Source organism: Dipodomys merriami, unplaced genomic scaffold (genome assembly GCF_024711535.1).
Source record: "Dipodomys merriami isolate MVZ:Mamm:240054 unplaced genomic scaffold, mDipMer1.0.p SCAF_11, whole genome shotgun sequence".
Lineage (NCBI taxonomy): Eukaryota > Metazoa > Chordata > Mammalia > Rodentia > Heteromyidae > Dipodomys > Dipodomys merriami.
The window spans coordinates 31,604,525-31,623,363 of NW_027202382.1; the positions used below are offsets into that span (position 1 = coordinate 31,604,525).

General features: G+C 41.7%; 1 protein-coding gene across 3 annotated transcripts in view; it reads right to left on the reverse strand.

Annotated features, from left to right (window-relative positions):
* Nucleotides 1-2,028: 2,028 nt before the first annotated feature.
* The window catches only part of Astn2 (astrotactin 2), an 886,217-nt gene continuing 869,406 nt past the window's right edge, over nt 2,029-18,839 (reverse strand). For all 3 annotated transcript variants that reach the window (XM_070012528.1, XM_070012521.1, XM_070012512.1), the window contains 3 exons: nt 18,544-18,644; nt 16,852-17,035; nt 2,029-3,031 (listed from right to left, as the gene is read on the reverse strand). In XM_070012528.1, coding sequence (XP_069868629.1) covers nt 2,794-3,031; nt 16,852-17,035; nt 18,544-18,644 — 523 coding nt within the window. In that variant the 3' untranslated portion in view covers nt 2,029-2,793. The remainder of the gene's footprint in view (nt 3,032-16,851; nt 17,036-18,543; nt 18,645-18,839) is intronic.

Below are 18,839 nucleotides of genomic sequence, written 5' to 3' on the forward strand. Positions count from 1 at the left end.
CCAGGCCCAGAGTTCAAACAAAACAAAACAAAACAAAACAACAACAAAAATCCCAAAATAACATTTATTGAAATGAACTCCAGGAAATGGAAACAAGATTTTTTTCTTTTGCTGTTTTTTCTTTATTTCTTTCTCTTTCTTTTTTCTTTCTCTCATTCATTCATTCACTCTTTCTTTCTTTCCTCTTGTTCTGTTTGTTCATTTATATGTCCTCAGGAATGTAAATAAAGGTATAGAAATAGAGGCACAAAGGGTGAACAAATGCAGCAGTGGTACTCACTGGACTCTGTTGAAAATGAACTCTACAGCTTGTGGGTGAGGAATGGGAGGGAAACAGGGAGAGAATGAGGAAGCACATTTCCAAAAGGAAATGTACTTTTTTTTTTTTCCCCGGTTGGTTATGGCCTGAACTCTGGGCCTGGGCGCTGTCCCTCAGCTCTTCAACTCAAGGCTAGTGCTCTACCACTTGAGCCACAGCGCCACTTCCGGATTTTTCTGCCTATGTGGTGCTGAGGAATCAAACCCAGGTACTCATGCATGCAAGGCAAGGACTCTACCACTGAGCCACCTTCCCAGCCCCAGGAAATGTACTCTCTAACTGACATATAACTGTAACCCCTCTGTATATCATCTTTATAACAAGTAAACAAATTTAAGTAATTTTTTTTATTTTTATTTTATTTTATTTTATTTTATTTTTTTATTTTTATTTTTTTTTTTGGGTCCGGTCGTGGGGCCTGCACTCTGGGCCTGGGCACTGTCCCTCAGCTCTTTAGCTCAAGGCTAGCGCTCTACCACTTGAGCCACAGCGCCACTTCCAGCTTTTTTCTTTTTGCTTATGTGGTGCTGAGGAATCGAACCCAGGGCCCTTTGGCATGCAAGGCACGCGCTCTACCACTGAGCCATCTTCCCAGCCCCAGTAATTTTTTTTAAAAAGGAAATTTCAGTTGTGCTTCCATAAAGCTATCCAAACATAAATAAATAAAAGGGGGCTGTAACATTAGAACATTTCCCCATGACTGAGGATCTAAGCTTGCATCACCTTTCGCCTGGAAAAATGACAATGGATACCCTCTCTTTGGTCTATCTCCAATCCATCTTTTTCCTCACAGCAGGAATTAGTTTTTTTTCTTAAAAAGTTGACTGTTTTACTCCTTTGTCAAACTCCTTTAGTGGCTCCTGTCTGCTTTAAGATATGAAAAACTTCTTGTCTAAACTCCAAATGGTCTGCTGGACTCCCTTGCTCTGTGTGTGTGTGTGTGTGTGTGTGTGTGTGTGTGTGTGTGTGTGTTACAAGTCTCTGCAGTAATTTCTTTTGTTTGTTTGCTTATTTCTTTAGGCAGTTTTGGGACTGAACTCAAGAGCTTCGTACCTATCAGTCAAACACTATTTCACTGAGCCATACCCCCAAACCTTTGTTTGGTTCTGTGGTTGAGAGAGAGTCTCAAGTTTTTGCCTGGGCTGGCTTGTAACACAGTTTTTTCTACCTCTACCTCCTGAGTGGCTGGGACCACGAGTGTGAACTTGTTTTTGGGACAGGGTTTTAGTAAGTTTTGCCTTGGGCTGACCCTACATTCCAATCTTCCACTGTCTTCATGATTCCTATTGCTTAATGAAAATGTGTTTTGTCCTTTGAATGAATTACACTTTCTTTGTATCTCTGTACTTTTGTTCATTCCCCCCGCCCCATTTTTTGTCTGGCTTATTCCTCATCATTCTTTCAACCAAGCTATCACTTTTTCAAGAATGCCCTTCAAAACTCTTCCAGCGTTGCTCAAGGGTAGTTCAGAGAACCAGTTTTCTTCCATGCAGGCACGCCAACAGGTTGTTTCCCTTATAAATGCTTAGGAGACCACAAGTTCCCAAAGGGCAGGGGGATTTCTCTGTCTTTAGTTGCATGCCCTGTGCCTGGAACACTGTATCTGCTCAGTAAAATTTGCTTAATGAATAAACCAAAGTCCTTTGCATCATTCCGCTGGTAAGAAACACCACCCAAGCAGAGAGACAAGAAGAATTTTTAATGCACAGAAAGTCCTGCAGGGACTCTGGGCAGACCCACAGGTATTGGGAAGAAGCAGAGGTCCTGGAAACTCATTAATGTCAGAGGTGGGGGGGATGAAAGGAAGGGAGGGAGAGAGAGAGAAGAAGAAAAGGGAGAGAGGAAAAGGAGAAAGAGAGGGAGAAGGAGGGAAAGACAGAGAAAGAGGGAAGGAAAGAGAAAGAAAGAGAGAGGGAAAGAGAGAAAGAGAGGAAGAGGGAGGGAAAGATAGAGGAAGAGAGGAAGGAGGGAAAAGAGAGAGAAAGGAGATGGATAGAGGAAAAGAGAGAGAGTCTTTAGAGACCCAGCTTCCTCCCTGCAACAATCTTCAAGGCTTTCTTCCTGGTGCTGTCTCTCCAGAGGTCTCCTCCAGGGGTCCATGATCGGAAGGAATTTGAATGTGGCAGAAGGGAGGAAGGAGAGGAAAGGCCACTTGGTCTCTACCTGAAAGCTCCTGCCCTCCCCACTGACTTCCATTCATAAGAAAATGTTTAAAAAGGAGAGACATTTGATAAGAGTCAAATAATATCTTAGAAAAAAATAAAGATAGAGAGGAAAAAAAAAAGAATAATTCCATTGGTTATAAAGTTCTCCGTCCTCTTTATCCACAGGAGAAACAGTTTGCTTTGGCCTTGCTGGCAAGCTTCGTCTCCAGGCCCATCCTCAGCTGCCCCTAGCCCACCCAGGCCCCAGGATCCAGGAGAGTACCGCTCTCCCTCGGAGAGTCTCTGTGCTCATGGAGGTAGTACCCTCCCTCACCGGCCCTTGGATTCCCCATAGGTGTTTCGGGCCATGGACACCATCTTCTCCTCGCATGTGATTTTGGTGTCCTTGAGGATGCTGTACCACACCATGCCCGCAGGCCGGACCTCCTCACTGCGGCAGAAAAGGTAGGGCACGGTGTCTACTCGGCTCTGGATGTAGGGGCTCCGCAGGAGGCTGGAACAGTGGCTGCTCACTCTCTCCAGCCGCCGCAGGATCAGGTGGGCCTTCCTGAAAGGCAGAGGAGACAGTAGCAGTTAAGGAAGAAGTCCAAAGCAGGAATTAAGCCTTAGGAATGGTGACTGTATGTCAACAGACCCCCAGGAATGCAACTTGCTAGAATGACTTCTTACCTACCTTCCCAGCCTAGCTGTGGTATAGTTAAATACCTATTCAAGCCAGCAGCAATACTAACTACTGGGGAGGCTGAGATCTGAGGATTGCAAATGTAATTAAAAAGCCAACCTGTGCAGGAAAGTCCTTGAGATTCTTATCTCTAATTAACCACCAAAGAAATAAAGCCATCATCAGTGCCCTGCATCTTGTATATACATTTTTCTAATTTGGGGAGGGGAAGGGAAATAACAAAATGCTGAAATAAGGATACAGGTCTACCCATTGTAACATGGGTAACAACAAGACACTTTGTTGAAAAGGAACTTTACAGCTTTTTTGGGGGTGGGTGGGAAGAAGTTAGGGAGGTGGGGAGGAAGGGATGGTAGGGGAAAAACAAAGAAGGGGGTAACAATGCTCAATAGGAAGTGTACTTATTTACCTTAGTCATGTAACTGTAACCCCTTTGTACAGTATCTTTACAATAAAAAATATATATTAAAAAAAAGAAAGCCATCAGTGGCTCACACCAGAAATCCTAGTATTCAGGAAGCTGAGACCTGAGGAATGAGGTTTGAAGCCAGCCTGGTGAAGGAAAGTCTGTGAGACTCTTATCTTCAGTTAACTACTAGAAAGCCAGAAATGGAGCTGTGGCTCAAATGGTAGAACACTAGCTTTGAGCAAAAGAGCTCAGGGACAATGCCAAGACTCTGAGTTCAAGCCACAAGGCTGGCACAAAACAAACAACAACAAAACCTCTTCAAAATCTACTTGAAGACCTATCCTCTTCAGGCATGCGAGTGTAGAAATCCAAGAGGCAAAAACCTCTGACCTAGTTTTTTCAAATAGAAATAGAATATCAACCCTTAAAAGTTTGAAAACTATCAGCACAGGAAATCTGATCAAACAGAAATTGATTATATATATATATACATATATATATATATACATATATAAAAGTATAACTAGGCATCAGTGGCTTATTTCAAGGATCCTACTGTTCAGCAGGCTGAGAGATGAAGATTGCAGTTAAAGCCAGCCTGGGAACAGAAACTCTATGAGACTCATCTCCAATCAGTGACCAAAAAGCCAAAAATGGGGCTGTGAATCACATGGTAAAGCTTCAGTCTGGATCACACTAAAGCTCAAGGACAGTACCCAGGCCCTGAGTTCATGCCCAAGTATCAGCACATAGATATATAAATAAACACAACAAAAAATGACAACTAAAATCTGATACTTGCCATGTGCCTGTGTTATCCGCTTGCCAGGGTGGTGTATGTTCATCCATTTAAATTTTTTCACTTACTCTTTACATATAGTTCTAAACACCCCAGTCTTTTCACAACTATAGGTGAGCAACAGGAGTGAAGCTCAGAAAAATGACATTATTAGACTCGAAAATCAAGTTAACCTTTGGAGCTGAACATTTGAGTCCGGGCTGAACACTCACAAGTCCTTCCTCCTGCCTGCCTTTGTCTCTTGCACTCTCTCATGGGCTTTTATCCAGTCACGAAGTTCGGAAATTGTGTCCTCTGCGATTCTCTTTTATCAAAGTCTAAATATAAATGTCCCCAAATCAGAACTTCTTGGTGCTCCACTTTTCCCCATCTCTAAAATAGTGAGGACAGTCTTATCTTCATAAGCTGGTTAGGAGATTATGTATAAGAAATGCCCAGACACTGATAGTCAGCTTCCATTGCATGATAGTTATAATGATAAAGATTATGATGATGATACCTCCGAAACTAGGTTGAGCAGTAGACTAACTGAGGAAGGAATCATTCTGGATGGTGGTCATCTTTAAGGATTTATCCAGAACACATTATCACTTAGAGGATCTCAGAGAAATCTGATAGTGTTGTGGTTAAAGCTAGGCGTAATCTAGGTCCAGAGTTTCTTTTCTTTTTTCTTCTTCTTTTGTTTGTCAGTCATAGAGCTTGAACTCTGGGCCTGGGTGCTGTCCCTCAGCTCTTCAGTTCAAGGCTAGTGCTCTACCACTTGAGCCACAGAGCCATTTCCATTTTTCTGGTGGTTTACTGGAGATCGGGCTGGCTTTGAACCATGATCCTCAGATCTCAGCCTCCTGAGTAGCTAGGATTACAGGTGTGAGCCAGCAGTGCCCGGCTAGGTCCAGATTGCAAGAACAATTGTAAAGGACATGCTAAACACCCTGCAAGAATACAGCCTCGAACTACCAGGTGACAATTAACAGCCCCACACCAGTCAAGCCAATAAAATGGGCTTAAAGCATTGCTAAATGTCCTTTCAGATAAGAACCACTAATCTGGTGTGACCTACTCAACAAAAATGTGGAAAGTGAGTCTTAGAGAGAGAAAGGAAAGTCTTCTCCCAGGTATACTATCTGTCAGCTCCATTGTCAAAATGTTTGTCTCCCATAAAATCACTTTTTTTGTCTATATTCCATCATCTTCAAAGATTCCCAGAAATCCTATGAGACTAACCAAGAGGCTCTCTCTCTCTCTCCTTCTGTCTTCCTCATGCCCTTCTGAGACTCCAGGAGAGTTTTACAACACTGGCCTCACAAATGAGAGACTATGCACCTATGTGGCAGCTGGAAAGGGACTTGGCTATGGATTAGATTTCCTACCAACAATTTATGAGGTGCCTTTCAAAAGTTCTCTTTGTATAGTTCACCACTTGAGTGGAATATTTCTGGAAGTAGCAAGGGTTCACCACATTACAACCATACTCTTTCCATAACCTTCCCTCCTCTTAGGCAAGCACACCACTACCAAGAGCCCTCCGAGATGATGTTCATTTCTCATCCCTCTTTGAGATCTCACTCTGTTCCTGACTAGCTCTATGTCCTTCGGGATATTTACTTCCCATCTCTAAACCTTTGGGAAAAAAAGGGCTGTTGTGAAGACAAGGGAGATACTATAATACTTGCTCAAGAATCCAGCACGTGTTACACAGCTCAACTTCCATTTAGTAGCACCAGTGAGAAAGACAAATGAATGGAGATTATAATGCAGGAACGCAAGAATACAACAGTGATTGTCTCAAAAAGCCATATAAGCAGAATAGAAGCAGAGGAAGGTTCTCACTAGAATGATGGATATCAAAGAAAGGTTCCTAGTGGAAACTGAAGTGTCAGAAATGTGTGGGAGTTGGATAGAGAAGAGGTCATAGGTACAACAGAAAACCAAGGAAAGGCATGGGGATTGAAGATAATGTAAGAGCTTTGAAGTATTCTGGCTGAAATACAGGGCCCCAGTAGGCACCAGAAGTAGCCAGGATCCAGGTTTCTGGCTTCCCACCAGTGTCCTAACATGACCCCAATGCATGGAGTAACAGTACACTTAAAGGCTCTAAAGCACTGGCTACTTAGATTCAAGTCCCAGCTCAGCCACTTGTAAGCTGGGCAATTTGGGATACACTTCCGCACTTTAGTTCCCATTGCCTAGTCTTATTTATAACGTGGGAATACTGTAAACTACCACAATGTATTGTTTTATACTTAAAAAAGAGTAATGAATCTATAGTGAGCACTCCATAAATGATGTCTATGATTATTGTCGGGAGGGTAAGTATGGGAGGTATTGAAGGGTTTAAAGAAGGAAAATAACTAGTTTGACTCTGGATTGTTTATAAATATTTTTGGCTGCGTTGGAAACGAGTAGAAGAAGGCCATAATTGAACAGTTTTATACTTTGGGGTGCTGGTTTGATCTTTCTCTCTGAAATAGTTAAAAAGTAAAAAGCTACTTAGTCTGTTTTGTCTTAAAGGAAAGAGGATAGCATATTACTCAACTCATTGGCTTACAGTAGGGCTTAGGTAAGTCAATACATGCAAAAAGCTTTGAAAATGGCTAACATGATAAAATTAGGAAAAAAACTTACACAGTTAAGAGCCTGATATATGTTACAAACAACCATCACCAAAATCACCACCCTTACCACCCTCACTACAACCACCATTATTGTGCTATTGAATATTCTTTGCATGCCAGGCACTGAAGATAGGTATACACTGGTTGAAGTCTTGACTGCCTTTATAAGGCAGAGCAGGAGACACACAGTCAAAGATGTTTACAATCTTTAAGTCAGTGATGGAGTGGTGGATTGGAACCCATGCAGAGTAATATTGAGTCTAGAAGGCAGGCACCTAATCAAGAATTTGGGGGCTCAGAGGAGTCTATCCAAAGGCTGTGATCTCTAAGCTAGGCTTTCATGAGATGAGATGGTGGAGGAAAGAAGCCATCTCAAGTGGTCTCACCAGGCAGTTTGAAATGGTCAGTACAATGAGGGGAAGTCCGGTGAGCTTAGCAGAGATCTGACCATCTCATCTAAACTCTTCTCTGTCATGTAGAAGGATCTGAATTTTAGTTTTTGCATGATGAAGGGTCCATGCTGATCCAGACAGTCACAAAAAATGAGAAATAAATACAAAATGAACTTGGAAAGGATAATTTTTTTTAACATGGCCAAAGGTTTTGCCCCAAAGACCCAGCCATTTCCTCAGAGAAATTCTTGCACAAAAATTCAAGTGGACAAACACTTCTTTTTTATGAATAATGAAACTGAGTTCTGGAATGAGAAAATGAGCTGCCTTAAAGTATGCCTTAAGTTATTAACAGGCAAGGTTCCTGATTTCATTGTGTTAAGATGAAGCAGTTAGCTCTTGAGTCGCTGATTCACATTCCAGCTCTATAACTTAACATCTTTGTACGTCATGAGGAAGTTCTTCAATCTCCCTTAACTCTGGGTTACCACCTCAGCAAAATGAAAATAATGATTGTGTTGTAGCAGGATGATTTAGCATAGGTAATTCACTTATCTCTAAGTAAATGTTAGGCACAACTCAAAGTAGCATTAATAGTAAAGAGTAAGACACCATTAGGACAAGTTACTTTTCTCCTCTGTTTCCCCATTTGTCAAACAGGAATACAAATGTTTATTTTGAAGAACTGTTGTTAGGCTAAAATAAAATGACTACCATAAATATCCAGTTCATACATAGTAGTTACCAAATGTATGTATCTAGACAACAAAGACAGGAGGACTACAAAGGTAAATCCAGGGAGAAACTGGATGGAGGTGATCAGTGGCTGGAGAGGAGAAGGGAAAATGAGAGCAAATATGCAAAGTGTTGGGTAATAAATTGTAGGCAGTGGACATCCATAAATCAAAGGGCAAGCATACTTCAAACTTTCCCTGGAGGGGAAATCCTAGGTCAACAACCACTTTTCTTAAATACCAGAAATGGAATCTTCCACTTTGGACTTAAGGTCTCAGGCTTGCTGGGATAGGAAGTAAGAGGTGAAGGAGCCACACCACATGCTCATTTATTGTACATCAGCAGTCAAGAAGGAGACAGGGTTGGCTTGCGAAGGAATCAGAGGCTGGGCCTGGATACAGCTTCTCCGGGAATTGTAGAACCTTTGACCAACCATTCAATTCCCAGCATCGTTACCCAATCAGTTGCTAAAATAGTTATCAGACAGAGACCTAATTTCTAAAGAGATGACAAAGGAAAAAGAAGAGAATCTGAAAAGAAATGTTCCCATTGGCCTCCTCACTATCTCCTTGAGTGGAGCTTTAAACGTCTCTGTGTCAGGCTCAAGCTTCGTGAGAGTTGAGGACATAATGTGGTTGCAAAAAGCTGGAATACAGATGTAGAGAGGGTAGATTAGAGGAAATAATGACTCCACTGATACTGCTCTGGTCAGGCCATATCTGGAGGGTATAAGAGTGATGGATAAAGAATGTAACCAAATGATGATATTGGATGGAGTTGCTGAGAGCAGGAATAGAGAAGAGGAGGAACTATAGGAAGAGTTATGTCGTTCTGACAAAAAGACTGTGCAAAAAAACGGACAGTCAAGATGGTAATAGCTATAACTAAACAACATCACATGCCAACACCATCTTAAATTTAACCCTGCCACAATTCTAAAGTGCATACTTTATTCCCAGTCTATAGGTGGCAGAAGTGAGCCCCTGGCCAGTCACATGACTTAACTAGAGTGATAAGAGGGCTAGAAGCCAGATTCAAATCTCTGCATTAAGTCAACCAAGTGCTATGAATGAAGCCATCCTAAAGTAAACAGAAAACAGGTATTGTTCAATATACGAAATACTCTTTCTTACAACCTTAAAAAGTGTTCTAACACAAGACTTTCTGTACAGTAGTGTGTCCCCCTTCATTAGAGGAGATTAAGTCAGGAATATTTTACAAAGGAGTTTGCTGGTAGTGGCAGATAGAGTAAAGGTTTCTTGTGATTTGTTTGTGTGTTTTCTATGTACATGGAATGGGCATTGGATCACAGAAAAATACCATCTGTTTTGTGTCTGATGAACAATTTACAACAGAACCTGATATAACATGATTGCCACAACACTGAGTTTCTGAGATGAGAAGACCATATTCATTGAGGTGGTAATCATGCTTCAAAGTCAAGGTGAAATTTCATCTTTGGGGAGTCTTATAAAGGTTCCCTGCTATAAGTCATGGTTTGTCCTTCACTGCTGAGGCATTTCAGTTCTCTGTTGAGAGCCACAATGTATTCTCTCTGAGTTTTGTATGTCCAATGTGTTATACTGAACAAGCAAGATGCTGATTTAATGCCAGAGACACGCTTTGAATTGAGACTTTGATTCTTGAGCAATTTGTAGAACCTCATTAGTTTTCTGTTGCTAATCAAAGTCTATTGTTCCAGTGATGGAATGAAATATATATTCATGGATCTACAATGGATATATACATATAGATATTACAACATATCAAACAAGATATATCCATTATGCTCTCATAATAGGTGCTCACCTAATAGTTCTCACCAGTTTCTTGGACCATATATAGTTCTTCTAGTATCTAATGCTTAGCTGTGCAAAAGGAATGAAATAATAAGCATGAACTGACTTGAAATTCAAAAATTTAGAAATACAGAAATTCTCTAGCAAGGGTCAATAAAAGAAATAAAATAACACAAGAGCATTATGTGACCTTAAAGACACAATTAAGCAATTGGAAACATTTATTTAACTTTATAATAGTAAAGAGATGGGTATTTTTAGGGAACCAGGAGAACAAGATTCTGTGTGATAGATTCATATAATGGAATGGTTCAAGGGCCCTTGAAAAAGTCAATACAGGAGTGCTGGTGTCTCATGCCTGTATCCTAGAAAATGAGGAAGCTGAGATCTGAAGACCTGGGTTTGAAGCTGATAGGGCAGACATGTCTCTGACATCTTACCTCCAATTAATCAGCCCAAAGTCAGAAGTGGAAGTGTGGCTCAAATGGTAGAATGTCATCAGTGAGTGAAAAAGGCAGGGAAGCATGCAAGGCCCTGAGTTCAAGCCCCAGTACCTGTGCGTGAATACATGAGTGTATGAACTTATATATACATTCACATATATATGTGCACTCTATTCATAATTTTTTGCTTTTTATTTTGTATACTTTTGTACCTTTTGTATGATATGGAATGAGCAAAAATTATTTGGAAATTAAATAAAATAAATGTTTCTACTTTGAAAATCCAAAGATACTCACATGTAGTTAAAACCAATATAACACATTTGTGTTGTGAAGCCATGCTTTTGTGACTTTTCAATAGTTCACTTGGGATTCCTTTCAGAATAAACTTGTAGCAAAATTTAGCTCCAGATCACCACCTCCTCCTCGAAGAAGAAAGGTAGCAGAGCTTAGATACTATCTGAGGATATAGCGCTTCCCATCAGGTTTGGAAAATGATTTGTAAGACATTAAGTAGAAATGTTTTTGGTTGGCTTCCTTTCTTTATCTCTCATAAGAAACCACAAAAACTGTCTTTCCTTCCTTCCTTCCTTCCTTCCTTCCTTCCTTCCTTCCTTCCTTCCTTCCTTCCTTCCTTCCTTCCTTCCTTCCTTCCTCCCTTCCTTACTTCCTTCTTTCCTTCCTTGCTATGGGGTTGAAGCTGGTCTCAAACTGGTCTCCTGATGACTGGATGTGCTGACATGCAACACCACACCTGGCTCACAAGACCTTTTCCAGAATTCATTTCTTTGAAATGAATCATGGACACTTGATTCAAAGTCATAGTGTATGCCACTAGTGTTTAGCCTTTCTAAGATAGAGATGAGATGTGATTGTTTCAACAACAGCCTTTCAAGAGAGAAAAAGACAGTGTGCAATTCACTGTGCAAAATTCATCTTCATTCCTAAAATGTCAAAATATGCAAGAAAAAACCCTGCGCTACATCTTGGTGTCCAGAAATATGGCCCTAAAGGCCCATCTATGCTTTCTTGTCATGTAAAAATTCCAAGAGAGTTAATCCAAGATAAAGGAAGGGACTAAAGCAATCTTAAAGGCATGAACAATGTTGTACCCCATGTTTACTTTCACTAAGGGTACCTCATTAACTTCCAGCTCTTTTGAAATGAGAAGTGTACATTATCATGCAACGTTGAGAAAGATCTCAGACTGAACATAGCCTTTGATGATTTCTGTGATCTCTTAGCAATGTCTGTTATGAAAGTAAGAGTAGCAGACACCCTACACACCCCTCTGCTAGTCTAGAGAGATCAGTTTCACTGAAACCAAATCTCTTCCAAGTATTTTCTCTCTTCTCTCTCCTCTACCAATTTGATCACATATAACTGAACACACAGAAGAGCCCAAGCGGTCAAGGATGCTCTGACTGGAGGAAATTCTGGTCCCCGGCCACCTATTTGCTTCTTATTTTATTTTATTTTTCAAGTCTTCTAATGGGAACCGTATGGCTGGGACAGCTGGGTGTCAGCAGGCCTTCTTGGAGCAGCTGTTTGCAGTAACCTATAGTTGTCATGAGAACCAGGCTCCAGGGAACCCTAGCCTGATAGATTTATTAGGCAGAGGTAAGAGATGCCCTTTGTCACTAACTTTTATGAGGGTATGTCAATCTAGATTCAGAGAGCAGTTGAAAAGATTTGGGAAGTTTGGTGATTGTGAAAGCCAAGAGGATCTTAATAGAGTTCCCATGATATTAGCCCTTAGTATGCTCCAGGGAAAAATTCTTGATCTCCAGAGCCAACCTAGATCTTGGAGAAACAGGATGTACAGGACTGGAGGTGAAATGACATTCAAGTTGTCTCTGTTCTCTGGTTTTTAAGACCTTTGGGGATTTATGGTTCCTTGGGTTTCCCAGCTGGAAGGAACTTTGGAGATAAACCTTTTGTTCATTTAGTTTTTTTTTTTTGTACCAGTCCTGGGGCTTGAACTCAAGGCCTGGGGACTCTCCCTCAGCTTTATGCTCAAGACTAGTGCTCTTCCACTTGAACCACAACTCCACTTGTGGCTTTTAGTGTTTAATTGGAGATAAGAGTGTCAGAGACTTTCCTGCCTCGGGCTAGCTTTAAACTATGATCCACAATCTCAGCCTTCTGAGTAGTTAAGATTACAGCTGTGTGCCAAGAGTAACTGGCTGGAGTTAAACCCTTTTATGTTCCCAAGGAAATCTAGAATGGGGATGGAACTTGCCAAAGGTCCCCAAGGTCAAACCGTAAGTTGGTGGCAAAACTAGGTCTTGAACCTTGACCTCTAGGCTCTAGAGAAATGCCTTGCTCTCTCTTCTTTACATGTGGGTTCTTCCTTCAGCATGAAAGCTCAGGGACAGAACCCAAGCACAAGGTTCAAGTCCTAGGACTGCTATGAAAAGTGGGGGTGGGGGGGGATGGAGAGAGGTTGCTTCACGTGACTTCTGGGAGAAAGGATAAACATTCAAGCAGGATTTAGAAAAGCTGTCAAGATCTGACCCTTTCTAACATTTCAACCTGAGTTTTCCTTTCCTCTCTCACCTTGACTGCCCCAGTGATATTTAAAGACCCTGACTAAAATGTATTCTTACTTCACCCCATGTTTGTTACTGTGTTTGTACTGTGTTCTTCCAATGAAAACATCCTCCCCTTCCCACGTGGAAGAATCCTTGTTCATTCTTTGTCTCCGCACATTAACCTTCCTATCTTGTACAGAGATTTCTTTTTCCTTTGATCTCTATGCTTGGATTTGTTCCTCTAGCCACCTATAGATGAGAATACATCACCTCAGGTGTTTTAGGGACCGGCAGCATTGGCCTCATAGGTTACAAGTTCAAAATGCAGGATCTCAGGGCCCAATCCACACCACTGTGTAGATACCAATTGTGACACAAAAAAATACCCATGTTATTCTTATGTTTATTATTATTTGGGAAATACTGCTCAAAAACATCTTTCCATTTTCCTTTTCATAGCATGCATCTTGTGACATGTTCCCCTATGACTGTCAAATGACTGGTTTCTGTTTCACTGAATGCTGAGCTATGACAAAGCCTGATCTGCCTTCTCTAGTCCTTGATTTCTAGCCACAATACAGGATGTGGCACATTATTAGCAAATGAATCCATGTCAGTTAACAAAGTGAGGTCTCTTCAAGTTGTTGGATAGTTTCAAGTATATCATAGTTTTTTTTATTGTAAAAATAGTGTACACAGGGGTTACAGTTACATGAGTAAGGTAATGAGTCCATTTCCTATTATTGAGCATCGTGACCTCCTCCTTTGTTTTCCCCCTACTATTCTTTTTCTATAATTTGTTAGATATTAAGAGTTCCTGATTGCAATTATTTAATAAATGTGATCTACAGTTCCTTGAGAACTCAGAGAGACCTCTGGGGCGGGGCTGAGGTGGGGTACCCAGAAAAGAGTCAGCAGGTGGGGGCTCAGCCATTCGATGCTAGCTTCTACCAACATGACAAAGCATCTGGACCATACATTTGTAGATTTGCTCCTGTATCCAGTTATTAGGCAAATATTTATTTCACATCTACGTTTCAAAGTGAACATAGGAGGAAGTAAAGGTGGAGTGAAATGGTAGAGTACCAGCCCTGTTCAGGGGGTCAGGGAAGGGGAAAGCCAAGTTCAGTATGAGCACCCTTACACACACACACACACACACACACACACACACACACACACACACACACACACACAGAGTGAATATAGGACACAAAATACTACTAAATTATGAATGAGTTACATTGTTGTAGGGGTGGACGAGAGGTGATACATAAGCAACCTAAGACACTGAAACCTACGAGTTTGATACAGAATTAAAACATGGGTGGAAAGCCAGGCTCTGGTGGCTCACGCCTGTAATCCGAGCTACTTAGAAGGCTGAGAGCTGAGGAGAGTGGCTGAGGAGAGCGGTTCAAAGAGAGCCCTTGCAGAAAAGTCCATGTCGGTTGTGAGGCCTGAACTCTGGGCCTGGGCGCTGTCTCTCAGCTCTTCAGCTCAAGGCTAGCACTCTACCACTTGAGCCACAGTGCCACTGTTGGCTTTTTCTGCTTATGTGGTGCTGAGGAATCGAATCCAGGGCCTCATGCATGCAAGGCAAGCACTCTACCACTGAGCCACCTGCCCAGCCCCGTCCGTGAAACTCTTATCTTCAATTAGCCACTCAGAAAAAGCCAGAAGTGATGCTGTGGCTCAATTGGTAGAACACTAGCCTTGAGCACAAAGAGGCTCAGGGACAGCAACCAGGCCCTGAGTTCAAGCCCCAGGACTGGCAAAAATAAAAAAGAGTAGAAATGGATCTTAGTTTCTATATAAGATTCATATAAGATTCTGTATAAGATTCACTTAAGATTCCACTGACTGAAACAGAAACTGGATCAGGGCACTAGTTCATCTAGATTACCTTTTCGATAAGAAGACTGAGCACTAGAAAGAAGCAGAGCCCAAAGTTGTATGGGTTTATTAGCAGGGCCAGCAGGACAGACAGATTAGGGTACAGCAATTTTGCTTCTTGCTAACGTGGCAGGGTGGCATATCAGAACAATCTCAGGATACTCGAAATCTCAGAGAAGGAAAAGGAAACTGGGTTACGTGGGTTGGGGCTAGGCGGGGGGCAGTAACTGGGGTCTGGCAGGTTAGGGAGTTATCATAGGCCTTTATTACCAAGTAGGTTGCTCTGTCTCTGTGGGTGACCAGAAGGCCTTTCTAGAAGATTTATGTCCTGGAAGTCCATAAAGGATCCTAGCAGGTTGTAAAGACAGAGTCAGGAGTAGGGTTCTGGTTTAGCCTCCACCTAAATTCCCTAAGCCCTGTGAAAAAGCCCCATAAAGTGGAAAGCCTTTTTCCATTCAGGAGCAAGATGGGAGCTCAGAGGACTCACACAGTGGCTTTCATTTAGGGGTCTCTATTGCTGCCTGCCAGCCCACCGCTTTCTAGCTTTTATCTATAGCACCCACCTTTCGAGTGGAGGGGAGAAAGTGAAAGTCCAGAACACAACCAAACTGATAAGACAGGCCCAATCCTCCCATGAAGCTCTCATCAAACTCATCTCATCTCTTGGGAGCCTCAGAGTCTTAGGCCATCTCAAAAGTTCTACTGGATTAAGATGAGAGTTTCTTGCACAATTAACTTCTGTGTTCCACGCTTTGCAGCTCTGGGCATCTTACTTAACCTCGGAAAATCTCAAGGAACTTCTTCTTTCAGAAAATAGAAAGAGAATCCTTGCCTGGGTCATTTAGAAGCTTTTATAGCATGAAGCCCCTGCCCACTGAGTATCCCAGGGAGACACAGTTCTCTTCAAGGTGACCTGTGCTACCTTGGCTGAGACTCTGGAGTGTCGGTAGATGCACTTCTTGCCACAACTACTGCCCTTTTTACTCCTTGCTTTTTCTGATCGATTCCAGAAGGCTTTTTTCCCATAAAGATAGGATTATATCACTTGCCTGTGAGAAACACTGAAAATACTTGCTATTGCCCTAGAGAGATAAACCAAACTCCTTAACCCTATTGGAAGAACATTCAGGATTTCAGGCTATGGCCTATGTGACCTTGTGACCTCTCCCTTCTTATCTCTAACCACAACTGCAGGGAGATTCTTCATTTCTTGCAAACATAGAACTCACCCAAACATAGAAGGGATTCTTCTGAAGTAGGGGAAGGGATGTGAGGTGTTAGTGCTCAAGATGATCCCAGACCCTATGAATCACATTTGGGCAAGTTGGTTAGATTTTCTCCTGTGTTACCCTTTCCATCCTTCAGATTATTTAAAAAGAATACCGTGATTGGGAGGTGTGCCTTTAACATTTCTTTTATTAAAATTCAAAAAACCTGCTATGTACAGGGAAAATCTCTTGCTTCAATAAGATTGAGGGACAATTTTGTTCTGTGCAGGTTTTGTTGTTGTTTGATTATACTAATATTTATTTTTATCAATGACTATGTTTCCTTTTCTCTTAAGGACGGGTGAGTTTGTTTTCCCTTTATGAGATAATACAGTGCTTTTTTTCTTCTTTTCTCTTTTTCTTTTTTGGTGCTTGAACTCAGAACCTTGACCACTATCTTAGCATTTTTGTTCAAACTTAATAATGCTTTACCACTTGAGCTATACTTCTACTTCCTGTCTTTTGCTAGTTAATTAGAGGTAAAGAGTCTCATAGACTTTCCTGCCTGAATTGCTTTGAGCCTTGACCCTCAGATCTTAGCCTCTTGAGTAGCTAGTGTGAGCCACTGGTGCCTGGTAATACCATGTTTTCTATTCAAATATCTATTTCAGTAAGAAGCCTTTTTCTCTGCTCAACACCTACCTTTAACCCTGACATAACTATACTTATCAGCACCCAGTTGTTTATTGGATATAGCCCACTGTCAGTATAAGGTAAATGGGGGTCCAGTAGAATAAACTGGAAATAAAAAAGAAAACAAAAAGTCTTCCTCTCTACTCACATTTCAAAAACACATACCTGGGCCCTAGCTCATCCTCACTCCTCCAGACAAAGTCACCAAACTTTTCATAGTGAGAGTTGTAATGGTGTTGGACTCGGAAAAGCATGGAGGCTGAGACTTCCATCAGGGTGTTGTAGGCGGTCTGTTGCTCCTTCCCGCTTGTGTACCCATTGTACAGATTGTAGATCTTGTCAGCTATCTCTGAGAGGAAAGCAGTACAGATCACTGACCGGGGAATCAGTGAGAGCAGAAGCATGACTTGCAAACACGGAAGGCAGAGCTGTGCCGGGACCTCACTTGTGCGGTCTTTGGAGATAGAGAGGTCTTAATGCCATCCTCACTATGACACTGACTCGTGTGTCCCCCTTCCCTATCTAATAACTGAAGATCAGAAGTAAATGTAAATGTAAATGCAAAGAACTCCACACAGATCCTTTGTACACCAGTCGTGTTCATTATAAACTCAATTAATGATTGGCTTATTGTGCTCCTGACTTAACAGAAAATTCCAAGCAAATGCTGAGACTCTGTCAAATTGTGCCAGATCATCTCAGTGTTCTTTCTCTATTACCCATCTGAAGTATTTCCTACATATTTCTATGTATGTACGTATTATCAGGGCTGATAGGTCCCTGCTCAAAACTTTTAAAGACCATGCAGACTCTTTTTCTTCCCATTGAGGGCCGTCCCTAATCCTTCAGTCACTCCTGCTAAAAGCCTCAAGAGAAGAAAGCACATTCCTCCAGCTTTGAAGCATCATCTGATCAAAATCTGTGTCCCCAAATATTAACAATGGTTACCTCTAGTAGAACCTGGGGCACTTGGGATCAAGAAAGGAAAAGCACTGACTTTCTATGATTTTTTTTCATTCTAACTTTTCTTATTTTTTAAAGTAAGTATATGAGTCATGTGAAAATAAAAACAATAATAAAAATCAACAATAAAATGCCTCAAGTCTTCTTAACTTTGAGGCTTGGTATTACACTGTCTCCTCACATCCACTACCACATACAGCATTGATTTTCAAGCTTCTTATCCATGTAGAACATGGGCTTGTAAACTTGTTTCCACTGCACTGGCTGGATCAGAGAATTCTGGAAATAATTGTTCCACCAGGACTTGTGAAGTACCTTACATTTTGCCCATCAATGTGAAGAAACTATACAGACACATCATTTAGTGGTGGATCTAGATGACGAGTTGTAGTTTTTCAGGTGGTCTTATCTGATATTTACAACCTCATGGACCAGGTACGACAAAAACGTTAATCTTGTGGGATAACTATGACTGCTAACCACTGAACTGTGTAGCGGTATGGCAGAACGGTGTGCTGTGATCAACTAGTAACGTCTGCATGGGTGCAAAGAGATGAAATAGTCTCCTAGATGCCACTCCTTTGCCAGCTTAACCTAGAAGGCAAAGCCAAAGGCCTCGGATCATTGTCATCTTTGCTTATCAGTCAGAACGTGGAGAAACTATAAAAATCGAGTCTTTTCCCCGGCAACAATGTTGGCAATTAATCTCATTTTTCCCCCCTCCATGGGCTTCAATTTAATTTAGCTACATATCTCTCCTTCTTTGTTTGTTCGCGTTCTTTTCCCTTTGCCAGTATGCAGGTGTATTTTGTGGTTAATGACTACTGGGGGGCAGAGACTAGAAAGGGAACTGATAGCCTCACCTTTAGCACAGGATAAAAACGTGTCACCTACCTTCTGCCTTGTTGTCATCCACCAATGGACAGGCCGTCCTCAGGGTCACTGTGCTGAGCTCAGAGTGCCTCCCCCGTGTGTCCACAGCATACAGAGTGAACCTGCAGCACAGCAAGAAAACAGAGTGACAGGCTGAAACTTCACAGGAGGCCCCGAGGGTTAACTGAAGAGCACCAAACCGTGGCAGAAAAGTAGTCATCCAAACGACTCTGGGATGGGTCAGCGGCCAGGGAATGATTTCAAAAAGAATAATAATTTTAAAACTTTGAGCACTGCCTTTGAGGCAGTGTTTAATC